Here is a 16,968-nt window from a genome sequence, read left to right on the forward strand (position 1 = left end):
GGAAGAAGGCTCTTGAGCAAGGTCAGGCCAGGATGGCAAGAAACTTGCTTGTATGTGAGCGCTCAGCAGGGATACCTGGAGCTCTGCCTAGGGATGGATGATGAGCCAGCTGAGAGGTTAAGAGGAGGATTAGCCAGCAGACAGATGAGCAACTTTCTTGTGGGAGTTTGCTACAGACCCACTGATCAGGAATAAAGTAGATGAGGCCTTCTTCAGGCAACTAGAAGAAGCCTCATGTTCACTATCCATGGTCTTCCTGGGGGACTTTACCACCCCAATATCTGCTGGAGGGACAATACAACATGGCAAAAGCAATCCAGGAAGTTTCTGGAATGCATTGATGACAACTTCCTAGCAAAGATGTTTGAGGAGCTGATGAGGGTTGATGCTGTGCTGGACCTTGAACTTACAAAAAGGGAAGGACAGGTTAGGGGTGTGAATGCTGGGACAAGCCTTGGCTGCAGTGACCATGAGATGGTGGAGTTCAGGATTCTGATGGAGAGAACAAGGCAAAAAGCTAGACCACAGCCTTAGGCTTCAGGAGAGCACTTTGACCTCTTCAGGGATCTGCTGGCAAGAATCCTATGGCAGGTTGTCCAGGAAAGCTGGTTGATTTTCAGGGATCACATCTGTCAAGCTCAAGAACGGTCCATCCTGATGTGCAGGAAATCAAGCAAAGGTGGCCTAAGGCCAGCGTGGATGAGAAAGAAACTCCTGACAAAACTCAAACATGAAAAAGAAGCATACAGGAGGGTAAAGCAGGGACAGGAAACCCAGGAGGAATATAAAGGTACTGTCCAAGCATGCAGAATTAGGATTAGGAAAGCCAAACCCCATCTGGAGGTGAATCTGGCAAGGGATGTAAAGGGCAATAAGAAGGGCTTCCACAAGTACAGCAGCAGCAAGAAGACGATTAGGGAAAATGATGTCTCTTTGCTGAATGGGGCAGAAAACCTGGTGACAAAGGACATGCAGAAGATTGAGCTACTCAATGCCCTCTTCAGCTTGGTCTTTGCTGGTAAGATTTGCCTACAGAAATCCCAGGGTCTCTGAGACAAATGGGAAAGATCGGAGCAAAGACTTATCCTTACGCTTACCCTTGCATAAATCTATGCAACCTGATTGGAGACAGCCACACATGCTGAAGGAGCTGGCCGATGTCATTGCAGAGCCACTTATAATCCTTGAAAAGCCACAATGATCAGAGGAGGTTCCTGAGAACTGAAAGACAGCACGTCATCCCTATCTTCAAAAAGGACAAGAAAATCATGTCTGTAACCTGACTAGCAGGAGCTCAGTTGAGATTATAATGTTAAAATGAAGGGGAAAAAAGTCAGATGAGGAAGAAAATCTATCAACTTCTAGTTAAAGGAAAATTCCTTGATCACCCCAGGCTAAAATGTCTTATTAGATATAACCCTAAAAAGTCAGTTTAATAACTAACAGTAGTAACGCCATTTTTGGTGGTGGAATCTACCTTTCATGGGGGATTCTGCGCACCATTTACATCATCTCCTGCCACTTGGAAATCACTGAGACAGTAAGTTTTCAGAATGCCTATAAATTATATAGAAACAAGAAAAAGATATGTTAAAATATATGTATTGTTGGAACTATTTGGGACTATTCCAAATGTATTTCTTTTCCACCAAAGATGTTACATACTTACGACACCTACAACAAAGTTTACTAAATGGTAATAATTCCACGAGTTCTGTGTTTAAAAGTCTGTGGTTAAGTGGGAAGATCTTTTGCTAGAGACAGTACAACAAAGACAGAGGAAGGACAAGGGAAAAGGAAATTAAAACCAGGAGCAACTAAGTTTACACTGAGAATTAGAATAGAGTTGTAACAATAAAGTTTGTAACAAGTCAGAGAAGGCAGAGCGGGAGGTGCATCAAGAAGGAAACTGTAAGAGAAATGAAAATTAAGAATAACAAAGATGGTAGCATTTCAGAATGTACGATAGTAGAGCCTTTTTTATGGGTAGATTTAGAACACAAAAGGCTAAATGAAGAAAGAGCAGATAGGAAGAAAATTAAGAAAGTAGTTCCAATATGATGTCCTTACCATAGCTTTTTACATAGAATTTCATGAGTAATAATAAAAACGAGATGGGACTGTACGATATAATATTCATTAGGGTGGGTACATCTTAAGTAAAAAATAGATTTCCACATTAAAAGAAATATAAAATTTGAAATTATAGGGCAGATGTCTTTAAAAAGTACTATTATTACAGATAAATGAATGAGCAAGTGCACATTATGATAGTAAAAATATCTGTAAACTAAATAGGATTTATTAAAAGCTGGTATATCTAAATAGATATATAATTAGATAAATAGCTATGTTAAATAGCTTTTTTTTTAATTAGTTTCTGTAGAGTTTTTTGTTTTTTTTTTCAAAAATCCTAGTTTTTGTTTAAACAGGGATGATCAGCAGTAATTTATTTGAATAATTAAATCAAAACTTAGTAGCAACACCAATTAATGGTAATCTATCAAGAGTTCAAAATATATCACATTACAGTACTGATTAGCTGATGCAGCATTATAGATTTCTTTGTTGTTGTCTTTAGTTAATATTTTCTGTTAAAATATTGTATGGTATTGTGTAGCTTTGTTCTTCAACAGTTTGCTGAATGTTTCTCTTGAATGTACATATGTTTTTATGGTGACTCTTGCTGAATTTTTTTGGCATTTTTGACCCCTCAAGCGTGAATGAAAATTCCTGTATTCTAATGTATATTATTTAATTTTATGTGATTACTAAATGCAGTCTGCTTTTAACTTGTGAAGGATTTTCTATACAAAAGGAAGGATATATAAAATGTCTCATTAGAACTAGTTTGTAGGCAGCGTAGTAATCCTTCAATTTACTGTAGTGTAAAAGAAGATCTTAATACACATGCAGTATCTCTTTTAAATACAAGATGTACTAAAATGAATTAAAATAATTAGAAAGTAAATTCAAATTCTCTTGTTGCCTTAGTAAGTGACACAACCTGATCTTGGCAGTTGGGGAGAAATCACAACACACGAGAGAAACAATTTTTTTATTTCTTAGAGTGAGGCTAGACCTTAGTGACTTGTACTTAGTCTAGGAGATAGTTCTATTTAATGAACTGCAAAGGATGATGGTTTTAACATAAATAGGTGCAGTCAGCGCTCCTTGGGGAGAAGTGTTGAAACCTCATTAGGAATTGAGTTTTGTGAAATACTTGAAGGGGATTTCATGCTGACCTTAAGGGAGAAAATGGTTGGATAGATTGATCTGTTGAGCCATATCCCTAACGGTTAATTTTCAGTAGAAGTAACACCCAGGTCAAGAACTGTATACCACGTAAAAGAACATATTACAAGGATTTAGTTGGGTGAAGCCAAACAATGCCTTGTAGCTAAAATAAAGTATATATACTTGTCTCTTAACTACATAATTAATATCAACATTACATTAAATAAATTCATTCTTACCTCTTAATTTCTTTGAAAGATGTGATGCAAAGTGGGTGGCAAAACCTAGGCCTTCAGTCCTCAAGGACAGGTGTGAAGTAAAACAAAGATGCCGAACTCAAGCATTCGAGTGACCAGCACTCTAATAAAAAGATGGAAAGATACCTGAAAGAGTCAGTGTGCTTCCCCAGAACAATGAATGCACCATTTTGGAGTTATAGAGAATGTTAGTTTGAAAGAGACATTTTCCAGTAGCAAAAGTTAGCGCAAGCATCTTTACTGTCCAAGGCAGAAGAAAGGTGTTTCAAGGGATTTCAAGTACCCAACTATAAATTTTCATGAATTATTTTAGACACTTTTGTTACGTGTATATGTGGTGTGTTTTTTCTTTCTCCTCTAAGTGAAAATAAAAGTCCTACTAGTGTCTAGTTATGTGTCTCTGATAACAGAAAAGTACTAGTTCTTGCAGGTATTTTGAATAATAGCACGCTTTTCAGTGCTTTGGCTATGCACTAACTTGTTTCAGAAAGATTACAACATGGAATATGCAACACTTGGGGGATGCAAGCACTTCCTGTTGTGAAGTTTAAACAAAGTCTGTGGTGAAAATGTTTGAGTTGTTTCATACTTTAAGAAAATTCTGGGGAGGTAACCTAGCTAGAGACATTTGCTTTCTCCTTTCTGGTATATTTGTTATTATTTAAAAGCTTTGGTTTCAGGAGAGCAGCAGCAGACGCTTTCAGCGCTAAGGCTATATACACCAGAGCTAGCTTTGAACTGCAGAGTACAGATCTAATTACACAGCTTGTAGCTGTGGAACCGCTTCTCTCTATTCTAAATTACTTTTCCTAACTTATTTGCATAATTTAATGCACAGAGATTTTGCCACTGAAATATAATATTCTCTGACACAGTTAGGACAGGCTAAATTAACCCTCTTGACTATATTGCTGTCTCACAACGTATGTGGTAAATGCTTACCAACTTCATTGGGGGAAAAACATTCAACAAGATGTTATTTGTCAATTTTTAGCTAGGGCTGGTTCTTTACAAACATATTTGGTCATGTACAGAGATGGTAAGTAAACATTAGCCTTAAGATTGGGTACCCCAAATCAGCTAATAAAGCAGTCTATTTTTTTAATCAGACTTGGTGTCTGTCTACCTCTCACTGAGAAGTTCTTTTTATTGTCAGCAATTTGTGCAATCATTTTAAATTTAAAAATTTGGTCAGGTGTTGATATGTGATCATGAAATACATAAAAGTCAATGAATTCGAGTGTGCGTTATTAGTTTAAAAACAGCAGGAGGTAAATTTCATAAAGAAAACATGCTACACATCTGAAAAATAGGTATCTTTCTATAAGAACTGTAGAAAGGCTTCCGAGTAGAGGACAGTTATACAATGCTTGTTTCTTAGGTATTTTTTGCATAAGAAAGTCTTATGTCTTTCTGAATGAATGATTGCTATGCTGTCAGACATTGTCATACAAGGATTCTGTAAGAAGAAGAAGCAGCCATATAAAAACTGTTAAGAGAATATGAAATGTGTTCTTTGACCAGTGAATATTCTGATGGTTTTTATGCATTAGACCTTTATTTCTTTTAGTTCATTTAGCGCAAGAGATTTAATATGTTAAAGTAGTTCTGTGTCAGGACACATCTTCATTCCAGAAGATTAAAATCGTGTGATGGGTACAATAGAGAATAATAGAAAACGAAGAGGTGGTCTGTTAAGTAGGACAAAGAAACACTTCACTGAAAATTTCAATTTTGTCCCTGCCTCTGACAGTTTCTCTCTGATGTTACAGAAGCTGAAGATGGTGAAATAAAAATCTTCAGGAGTACATACTCATCAGGGCTTCTAAATTTTGAGAATTATGACATAGGAAGCATTGGTCTGATGATTAAGAGTATTGGGTGCTCATGGCTTCAATGGAGTTAATAGGAGCTCTGCTTTGAGTTTATCAAGTCATATATAGTAAGCAGTGTGATCTCACATGTTAAGTTTCACACTCACATACTGAATACACTTAACCTTAGTTTCGCTTGCGAAATGGGAATATGAGGAAACAATGTTGTATACATTTTTCTTGGTATTATGTGATTCTGACTTCTTGTAATGGTTAACCTCACAGCAAATCCCATTATGGAATTGTTAATTCTTGAGACCAGGGTTTGATCAGAGTATGCTAGATAAAACAAGGTAAAAACTGGATCTTGATTCATTAATTAAGTGTTGTCTGTTTCACATACAAAATGCGACAGGCAAGGTTTCAATGTAAGAAGGAAGATTAAATACAGACTGTGTTTGTTAGAGACTGGCTTCTCAATTTAGCACCTTCCTATTTTCTACATATTTTCACATGGTAGCCCACCAAGTTCCTTCAGGTCAGTGTTGGCAATGCCCGGGGTTGGGTTTTTTTATTTCTCCTGCCTAGCTACTGTTCCTAATGATGCACTTGAAACATTTTCCAGTCCCCTGAGAGTGAAACAGGCTGCTTGTTTTTTCAGTTCTTGTGGAAAACCTAGTATGGAATTGCACTTGGACTGTTTAGTTTCAGCTGCGTGTAGGCAGCAGCTTTAGAAATTGTAACTGAAGTTTTATCAAGTCTGTACCAAGCCTCTGCTAACTGAAAGCAAAAACATCTGCTCTTTAAATATTAACTCCTCAGTTCGCTGGGTAAATGTAGTAAAAAAGAATGTTGATGTTCTTTATGGCTACAGTTTATTTTTATATATAGTATTGGATATCAGATAAAAGTTTTCAATATTATTAATTTCTTGAAATTTATTGAGTATAATGGTTAAAATAAAAGGTAAAGGGACCTTGGAGCATAAAGTGCAATGTGGTCCCAATCCATCAGTCTTCCAGTTCATAACACATCTAAACTGAGTGCCTCCTACTATCAAAGTTCCTAAAGCTCCCAGGATTGTTTCTGAGCATATACTATGGCAGGCAGTAATGAGAAAGGAATGTTTTATTTGTTTTTAGGTAAAAGGCTCCAACTCTTTTTCCAGCACTGTTGACATTCTCAGCAGCATGAAAAAAATGTGAAAATGTTTCTCATAAGCATTTTGATTAGTGTTTTCATGGCTTTTGAATATTGTATCAGCGATCCTGCAGTTACAGTGGTAATATTCTTGCGGGCTTTTAACTGTAAGCATTGCACAGTAGTTCTCTCTCTTTTTTTTTTTTTTTTTTTTTTTTTTTTTTCTTCTCCAATTCCCTGCCCAGTACCCTGGACTGTATAATTTTATTTCTGCCAAGAATTCCATTTTTCTAGGAAATTTAAATTTAATTTATTTTATGGTCTTATTTCTTAAGGCATTTTGGTCTTTTCTAGTACCCCTCATAGCTGTGCTTTTAATATCTGCATTTCTTGAGCTCATAGGTATCTTATCTAGCATCTCAAGTAGGTGACTGCAGGCATGCCCAATTCTGTACAACTATTACATTGGTAAATCTTCCGTAGTGCTACATAATATTTTTTGTCATTTTTTTAGATTAATCCTCAAGTCTGTCCTCTTTTCAAACAAAATGAAGGCGCCAGACTTTGAAAAAGGTTTCAGATTCTTTGCTACTGGTACAAGCGGATTGAGTGATGTGTTTTAAAGTATGTTAATTGAAAGTATTGCAAAAGTAATGCTACGTAGTCATTTTAGAAATGTTCAGTGGCCAAGATTCAGTTATACAATATACTTACATGTTTGTATAATATTCTATAGCAAAGTGTCAGCTATTAGATTTTATTTTCCCACAGAAGTTCATATTAAGTTGAGTTTCTAATATTTCTGTATGACTAGTAAAATTTAGAAGTGAATGTTACTGCTTCATCCACCAGTGTACTACTTTTTGCACAGTTTCATCCCAAGAAAGAGATTGGATCACATCTGCTTTCAAGGTGAGGTAGAATTAAGGGCAGGGAAGAAACATGAAAAATAACAACAAATTTTCTTCTAAGTCTTCAAAATAGTATTTCCTTATCTTTTTGGTGTTGCTTATCATTGTCTTCGCAGGACCAGGAGGACATCATAGTGACAATTGACTTCAGAGTGTCAGTTCGTCACGGTTCTGCCTGATTATGACTGGAACTAAGAGGGATTTTCCTCACACTTAGAGTTGCGGGAATGGGCTCTATGCGAGCATTGCAGTTGCTATTCATTTATATAATAATTGAAAGGAAGATTCTTCAGTTAAGGACCTATTTTGTACTATGAACATTTCTGTGACTAGTAGTCTGTGCTCTACTTTGTGTAACTGTAGTGACTTATGGTTTTACCTGTTCTCATTTCCCAGTAGAGCTTTTTTTACCCCCTTTTTTTTTAAACAGGTGTAGGCCACCAAAATGTTACACCTACCTTTTTTTTTTTTTACTGTACCTTGTTTAGTTTGAAGTTAACTGCTAATATGACTCTCTGTATCTTGTTTAAACAATCCATAAAGAATTATAATTAAGAAGTTTCTTGGCTATAGATACACACTTGTGTGCTGATTTGCTTCCTTTTTTATTTGACTGTTTTTATTAGTTCCTTTCAAACTTTAAAAGCATTCCTGCTTGCAGCTTCTCTTTGAGCTTAGTCCTTCTAGCCATGTAACTCCCACCCACTCAAAAAAATTCAGTCAGACCACACTTTGTTTGGTCTTTGGTTAGGAATTTTTAAAAAATCAGGAGAACCAGTAAGATATTTATCAATATTATGTCAAAGCATGCAGAAATATATTAGTCTACTATGTTTGAACTTAATTAATATTAATGCTGTGTAAACACCATTCTCAAAGTTGCCATATTAGATTTAAGGTATAGGTAGTGATTTCAAAATTAATGCAAGACTGAAATAAAAATAGAATCTAAAAGATCAAAATACAATGTAAAACCAATCAACAAACCTATTTCGCAGTTAAATCATAAAACTCCTTAGTGCATATATGTGTCTCTCTTTTTTTTTTTTTTTTTAGGAATCAACCCGTCAAATGTTTTTACACTTCCTAATTCAGGAGTTTCAAAACTACCTGGATAAAAAAGACCATTCCTATTTCACCTTAATGCCCGCTACTGTATTTCTTCAGTTTCTCAACTTTCAGAATTTAGCTATTTTCACAAGAGTAATTTTTAATCCATTTGTCAAAGAAACAAACGTTAATATGACTCCATTTAAAAAGGAAACAAATTAGTAAACTATAAAATCAAGTTGATTTTAAAAGTGAAGATTTTTTTCAGTGAAACCTGTTGACACAGAATTTATAATAAGTGAAAATTCACTGAAGAAGACATAGTGGATCTGTTAATAAAAAGAAATTCCTGGTTTGAGTAGTTATATATTTTTATTCAGGCTTTTTATAGAAAAAAAATTACAACAAGCTAAATAGACAAGTAATCCTTAAACAATTAATGAAGACAGAAGGGACATACACTATACTTTTGTTATGTTGCAGTTCTCTTACTTTTTGAAGAAATTTTTGAAAAAATTTGCCGGTATGGTTTTTTTAAGTTAGAGAAAATTGGTACGTTGCTAACTGTGACATGTATCTGAGAATATTTCTACTCAGATGAAAGCTAATAATTGTAGGAGTCGTAGTGTTACTAAATTGATGATGGAAAGATGTATCAAATAAGCTAAAACAGGTAAGGAGTAATTGCTCCCAGTGATCAGTTATGTACACATTGTTTCTCTTTTTGTATTTTCTCTGTATAGTGACCTGAATTAATTTGCTTGTTTTTATTATAAATTTATAATTTATATAAATTCACAACTATTATGTCTACTTTTATATAAAATTATGTGTACTTTATACATTTACAATTAAATTACGAATTCCTAAATTAAGAACAGAGGCAATAACTTGTTTAATTATACCCTAAATACCACTACTTTCTTAACAGTGTTTCATTTAGAGTAATTCAATTATACACTGCAAGTTGATACAAGCATGATAATGCCAAAAGGCCAAAACTAAATCAGTGGTTCTCTGGAATTTGAAATACCAATCTTAAAATTCAACTGAAACTACCTTAAAGCAGACCTGTAACTCCATGGTTATATTTTTAATTAAAATTAGATGGACTTGCAAAACAGTGTTTGCCATTTACTCAAGAGCCAGGCACTCAAACTTTTCCATATGTGAGTTTTAAAAACACAGAAATTCTCATACTTGATCAAACTAAAGAGTTGTCTGACCAAGTATGTGGGGTCAATTTAAGCAGACCCTGGGCAATAAAAAGTACTTAGGGGGACAATATAGAGTGTTCTCTATAGCGTAGCTTTCCCAACAGTATGTGGTTAACAGATATTCAGAACTGTTACCACACTGGAATTAAGTGGTATTTAATCACTTTCCCTTTCTATGCCAGTCGAGGGGGTTTACTGTCATGATTCATCTTAAATGTGCCTTGCAGTGAATCTTAGTATCAGTTTAAATGGTCCATATACATATCTGAAGGAGTAAGTATTAACATCTCATTGCTGTCTCTTGGTTCAGATACCATATGTGATGGTAATAAGCACAATCAAGTGACAGTGGAGTTGGCTGGATGATAACCAATTGTATTTGCAAACCCTACTGCAGACATAGTTACAAATAATTTTTGATTACCACTCAACTCTTAGTTGATATTTTCAGGGAAGTGTCCACAGTGTTTCTAAGGTATCTTACTGAGTGATAGTATGTGGTTTAAAACTCATAATCATATCTCTTAGTTTAAAATTTGTATCCCCATATGTGTTTTGCATTTGTTGGTGCTTAATTTCATTCTTCACTTTGATTGTCCAGTGGTTTGGGACTGCAATATCCTCCTGAGGTTCTTTATAGTCAGTTTTTGTTTCAGCTGTCTCATGTAGTCAAGTCATACCATCAGGAAACGTATCATCTCTCTATTTGCTTTCCAGATCATTTAGGATCTGTCAAATAACACAACTCTTCACATCAATGGTAATCTCCCTACTTTGTGAAAATGAACTCTTTATTGCCAACAATTGTTCCCTATCTTTTAAAGACTAAAGAATTAAAAGAGAGAACCTTCTGAGAAGCTGTTTGAAAATATTAAATACAGTATAGGCAGGATCACCCTTTAATTTCCCTAAAGCAAATTAGTTTTCATCAGTATATCATGTATTAACTATTTTTTTATTGTTCCTATAGGGAATATTTTGTAACTAAAGTGTTTTCGTTATTTGATTAAGACTTTCTCATCAGTGCTGTTTCTTTCTGTCTTAAGGTAATGGTGTTTGTTCATGCTAGAAATGCCACAGTACGAACGGCTATGGGTCTTCGAGAAAAAGCAAAAAACAATGGTCATATTTGTCACTTTTTGTCACCCCAAGGATCAGATTATGGACAAGCTGAAAAACAGGTAAGTGAATCATTTACGTTGGTAGTCTTCACAATCCTAGAATTGATGCTTTTACAAGACAGTCCAGGATGGGAGTAGATGAAGCATTTTTGATCTTCTGGGAAAATATATTTTGCTCTGAAGGGACATGTGGAATTGCTGAATTGAATAGAGGAAGGGAAAGAGTAATGGTGAAGGAAAAGTGCTGTTACTTTTAGTTTTTTAAAAAAAGTTGATAATAGGTTGTGTTTTATGCAACTTGTACTGCTTGACAGTAGTCTTCCTGTAATCTGCAGCTCAGGAGGTCCCTAAACCACCAATTGCCACAATTCGGGAGAGTATGTATCTCCTGCTTTTTGCACTTTCCCTAAGCATCTGCTACTGTCCACTCTTTGAGACAGAAAACTGTCTTAAAGTATTGATTTGACCTAGCCTGTAAATTTACCACCTTGCCTCATGAATCAACTAATGGTGGGCAATCAAAAAGTAATCTGAGAGTCAAAAGTGGGAAAGCCATTTGAACCTCACAAGGGTTTAGTCTGCTTAATCTGATCTTGTTTAAAAATATGTATATGGATCATAAATTACTAGTATTTTGAGCAGTGGCCAAGTACTTGCCAGCTGAAACTGTGTACATTTTTATGCATTCTAACAGTTCTGTCTTTGTATGAATTGTGTTAGTTGACCTTCCAAATTTTTTTCTAATATATAACATACAGAAGTAACTTGGTTGCAACGACTTCTTTTCATCTATTCAAGCAATATGCAAGTATTTCTGCTGAGAGGGTATTTCCAAAACAATTCTTAATTCAGTGTTATATATGACATTTACATTTGGTGATATTAATTGAGGTCTAAAGATTAGAGTTAACAGTGTCTTGTTAATATTCCTCGAAAAATAATGTTCTTTCTCTATCCCCAACTAAATAGCAGAACATAAAGGAGATACTTATTCATTGTAGAAAGTATAAAGTATGTATAAGATACCTTCTCTCACTGGCAAATGTATTGATAAACTCTTAAATATTTTGTGCCCCTGTGAATTAGGAATTTTGTGAGGGCTTTAGAGTCTGTGTCTGTCCTTAGATGTAATAAATATGTTACCTTATTTCATACCTCTGAAGAGAATGGGAAAGGATTCATTCAGACTTACTAATTATGAATGGAGCATAAATGTTACAGCTGGTAAATTCAAATTTCTGAAATGTAGAGAAAATTCTGGTTTAGAGAAGATTATTTAAAATCAGGATCAAATATGTTCTTTCTGTCGAGATGCTTCTGAGAGCTATAGTAAATATTTTGAAAACTATGCTAATTTATAAATTGATGTCCTTATATTTCATAAAATAGCATATTAAAAAGCCCCTCTTTTTCGAGTGGATGTTAGTATCTGCTGCATTATAAAAATAACATGAAACCTGAACCTAGAGATCCCATGTTTCTACTGTAACAGTGGTAATTAACGCTGAAGTTTTTCTCATTAGAATTCTTAGAACCAAATGTGAAACTCGTAGTTTATTAAAAATAATATTAGGTTTTTTAATGCTAATACAGAAAAAAAATATTTGAAGCTATTGAAAGTACCACTGCTTCTTTAGGCACTCAAAATTATTGCTAAAGAAGTTCGGAAAAATTATATGCTTATTTCAGCAGTGCATATTATGTGAGGTATCTGTCAAAGTATTTGTCCAACTTACTCTGTATTTCGGTGAAAACTACTGCTGTATGTTTAGTTCTTCTCTTCATTCTGGGATTAATGAATTAGAAAGCATATTCTTATGTTGATGAGAACCACAAGAATGTCACAGAGAAAAGAAATGTTCTAAACCTATTTGGAATACCCATTATTGCCACCTGTGCTTGGATAGTGATTCAAGGTAGTATTTATATTACAAATTAAGAGAGTGGTAGATAAGATGGCCTATAGGTTGGTTGTCTGCATATCTGAAATAACTTCTTTTTCGAAGGGTATTTATGCATCACACTGAAATCTAGGAGATACTGAGTAAAATAGGAAATTTCCCTGCTCTTTCTTTTGTCCCCTGCATCCCCGCCGCAGCACACATACATTTGTTATGAATCCCAGCATCTGTTCTAAATCAAATTTTGAATTGTTTGAGGATTGTAGTTCCAAATGTTGATCTGTGCGAAAGATTGTAGAGAAGCTGACTTTGTTTTAGAAGATACTTACAGAAGTCTTCTAACTTTTGTAATAAAGCAAACTGGCCTTCATTGTAATTAAAAGCATATGAATTCTTCTCTTATATTTCATGGGAATCTTTGATCCTTTTGACTACTTTCCACATTATTACAATAGCAAAAAATGCTTCTTTTGCCCAAAAGGTTTAGGGACTTGTATGTTATAAAGTGTAATTGAAGAAGCATGAGTGGTATTGTGAAGAACCATTTCACATACTATAATACAGCCAGAGACTATATTCTGTCAGACTTATGAGTACACCAAAGAATTCAGTGATTAGAGCATGTGGAGGTTTGTTATTAAAACTATTACTGTTCAGTCTAAATTTTCTTTTTCTTTCTTAGCAGTAAATATTTCTAACAGAAGTGACTATACTAACAGCAGTAACGTACGTGCATCTTACCAAAGGGTTTTATAATCACATGTTTTGTCTTAGGAACTTTCTGCACTAAAATTTCTAAAGATTTTGAAGTGTAACAGATAAAGACACAAGGCACAGTGACATCAAGCTGGATATAAAGAGATTGTTTTTCCTTTAACTTTCCCCTCCCCCTCCAATAAATCCATCCTGTAATTAAACACCTAAGGCTGGAATAGCACTATCTGAAGCATGTGCAATACACATCTATGTTCAGGTAACCTGAAAGTGTAGAAATTATCTCCTCCACTGGTAATTCTAATATTGGAGAGATTTACTGGCTAAGATAGCAACTTCAGTACCACATAGGTGTACAGACAGAGCCTACATGTATAGGCATAAGTGACTGTAACCAGGAATTATAACTGTTCAGTTTTCTACCATTAAAACTGTCAAAAAAACCCCATTGTTATTGCAGCCAGGTGTGGTTCTGAACAGAACAAGTCAGAGTTGTAGAAACACTGCAGAGACACGCTAATGGTTTCATAGTTTTTGTGGACAAGAAGGACCAGCTGTTGTGAAATGTTTGTAATGTGATGTAGAGAACTGAGCAAGGCCCGAATTTCTGTTTGAGCCCCAGCAACAATTTCCAGCATGTATATAGCCTTTGTGCGTGTCATTCTTCATGTCTGAATTGGCCTGCCTACTGTTCTAGACCTAGGATCTAATGCTGGTTCTCTTCACTAATTTAATTTTTTCACTGTGAAAGTTCTTATTCATATAAATAATACAAACTGTTCTTAGGGGTAGATCAAGCTACTCAGTAAGTCTCTTAATGGCAAATTTCTGGTGGCCAGGAGAATATACTGGGAAGAGCATTGATACATACTCTTCCCTAGGCAGTTGCTGTTCAGAGAGACTACTGCTCTAGCCAGACTTTCAGTCTGACCTGGCACAGCAGTTCTTATGCCTTAGACTATAAATCAGATACATCTTATGCAATAAATTGAGTATTAACATGAGAAAACACATGACTTGTAAGAGCTTTTCAGGGTTCTTTTTAAAATCCATTCTCAAAACATGACCTAGGTTCTTTGCTCCCAAATATCTCAAAGCTCATCTTGTAGGTGAGCCAAACAGCACTGTGAAACTGATCTGTTCTTGCAAGCATTTACCATTCCTTCAGAGTGCTTCTGATTTCCAAACTATACCTTTAATCCACAAGATCACATTTTAAATTTTTGATCACCAGTACAAATATGAAATATCCATGGGCCAAATTGGATCTCTGAAGAACCTCATTAGACATTCTGTCAGTCAAAGTTTCTATATACAATTAATTTCTTTGATCATCATTGCCTAATTTTAATCTCCTTAATAAGTGAAATTCATTTTATATAGTACTAAATTCCCAGTGCCATACCATATAAATGGAATTTCTGACAGAAGTCTAACTGTATTATAGCAATTCTGTGTGGTGCATAGTGATTAATTTAAGCTTCATACGATAATATCATGTTTGTCTGACAAGAGCTATCTTGTATAAAGGGGTGTTTATTGGCACAGTTCCCAAAATTACCAGACTGCAGGCCATTCAGTCTTGCCATTTCATTTGACATGAAATTTAGCAATACTTGCCAGAGAATACTCTTGATAATGTAATACAATCCTTATTTTGTATTCTGTATACAGTGTTCACTGTAATGGATGAAGAAGATGTTTAGAAACATCTGAAATCCTCGGTATGACTTACAAGAATAAGTAATACCCAAATCATGCATGTCCTAGTCTAGGCAGAGCAAGTGTGAGTGAAGGCTACTTGAACACACAAGAGGAACTGAAAAATAGAATAGTTAAAAGCATTGTATTCTTTGCTGGCCTTAAAAATTTGAAAGCAATTTTACTAATCCTCTTAATTATCTGTCAAATGTTTTTAAATTATTAGAAATTAATTTTTAGAGAACATTCATCAAATATTTGATGTGTAATCATTTGTTTGACATTTAATTATTTCAGAACAAATCCTCATTTTATTTTTGTTTTACTAACAACATACCTAATATTTGATATGCCATTAAAAAAACTATAAAAATAAAATGAGGATATGTATTCAAATACATTAGGCTATATTAAATGTCAAACATATATTGAAGTTCCCTATTTGTTTTATAATTACTATTACTATATTTTTTTACTTTTGAAAAATATTTGCTAATTATCTCTCAGAGAATGGAATGAAGCTCTTTATATTTCTCTCATGGGATATTTTATTCAGTAGTCCTGCTTAATGGTCAGAGACAAAATTCGTAAGATGATGTGGTCCTAACAATTGATGGGTTAAAGAAAAATGTGTTCTATATAGAGTGATTCTACTGTTTTAATGAATCCTGAGTTGTGGAATTTAGTATTAAGAGTTACTTAGATGGACATTAAGGTTTTGGAGAGGTCTGTTTACAGAGAAATATACTGTGAACAATAGAAAAATGTTGCCTTCGGGTTTTTTAGCAGTATTCCTATATGTTAGAGTTAACTTAAGCATTAACTATTGTAAACTGAAATAAAAAGTTGACAGAAACAGTAAACAATTCCTTTTTGCTTTTGCTTTTCCTGACCTTTAAAAGGAAAAACATTTGAAGTTTGATGTATATTTCTGTTATTGTGATATTTACTTTTTTAAGTGTCACTCTAGAAATTGTATTTGCACAGCTTTAGATTGGTAGCTCTATTTTCTATTTGTAGTTCTATATACTCCTGTACATTGTATACAGTCTACTGGAATTTTTCTAGTGGTTTTATTATGAATCACAAAGTATAAAATATATGGTATAGATTGAATTCTGTTATCAACTGTCTTTCTGAAAATCAGTCTCTGATCCAAGGATTTCAGATTTGTTGTTGTCTCTCGAGCTCTGATAGTTACAGCACTGAGGTAACAAGTAACAGTCTTCTGCTATTCTATGAAAAATAAAATGGACTTTTTTTTCCCCTGATCTATGGGCTTGATCATATATTCTGTTTTATCTATCATGAGCATCAACTTGATATGCAACAATGCTTAGTTTTACCCTGTTTATCACTGGAAAGCTGCCTCATGAATATTTGTTCTACTTCCAGAAGCTGTGCTGTGTTAGTAATGGGACTCCTAGAAGCAAAATGGGTTAGCAAACCTTTTTCTAGAATGATCTGTGAGGTTGCAAATACAGCTGAGAGCAGTGCTGGTTTTTTTGTTCAAGGAACTACAAAAAGGTGTTTTATGCTTTTGTATACAACTTTTCAGCAATTTCAGAGTTATTCAGGTTAAAATCAGTAATGGATTTTATCACTGTAAATGTAAGATTTAATGTGTTTTCTTACTAATCCTCCATGGAAATGCTCTGATTAACTGTAGGATAATGTGTTACCTATAGCATCCCCTTTCATTGTTGACAAAATTTCCTATTAAATACTAAATGTGCTTAGTAAGATCATTTGAAACTGTTGTCGTGTTTATAATATGATTAAGCTTCTTTCCTTAAATGAAGTGTATTACAGCCTCTTGCAAGGTAGTGCAGTATTTGCATTTAGTCAATTCAGATCTTAAGGTAAATACATTTTTTAAAATGTCTTTTTTATTTGTGCTTGTAA

General features: G+C 34.4%; 1 protein-coding gene across 5 annotated transcripts in view; it reads left to right on the top strand.

The window, feature by feature from the left end:
- Positions 1 to 16,968, top strand: part of ASCC3 (activating signal cointegrator 1 complex subunit 3) — a 298,713-nt gene that overhangs the window by 154,554 nt on the left and 127,191 nt on the right. For 4 of the 5 annotated variants that reach the window (XR_005933537.1, XR_005933536.1, XM_030038284.2 and 1 more), the window contains exon 14: positions 10,673 to 10,807. Coding sequence is in view for 3 of the 5 variants with exons in the window: in XM_030038284.2 (XP_029894144.1) it covers positions 10,673 to 10,807 (135 nt within the window). In the remaining 2 variants the exon portion in view is untranslated. Of the gene's footprint in view, positions 1 to 10,672; positions 10,808 to 15,036; positions 16,903 to 16,968 lie in introns of those variants that run through there. The other variant, XM_041127312.1, reaches the window with a different exon arrangement.

The sequence above is a fragment of the Aquila chrysaetos genome, chromosome 2 (assembly GCF_900496995.4).
Source record: "Aquila chrysaetos chrysaetos chromosome 2, bAquChr1.4, whole genome shotgun sequence".
In the NCBI taxonomy this organism is placed as follows: domain Eukaryota; kingdom Metazoa; phylum Chordata; class Aves; order Accipitriformes; family Accipitridae; genus Aquila; species Aquila chrysaetos.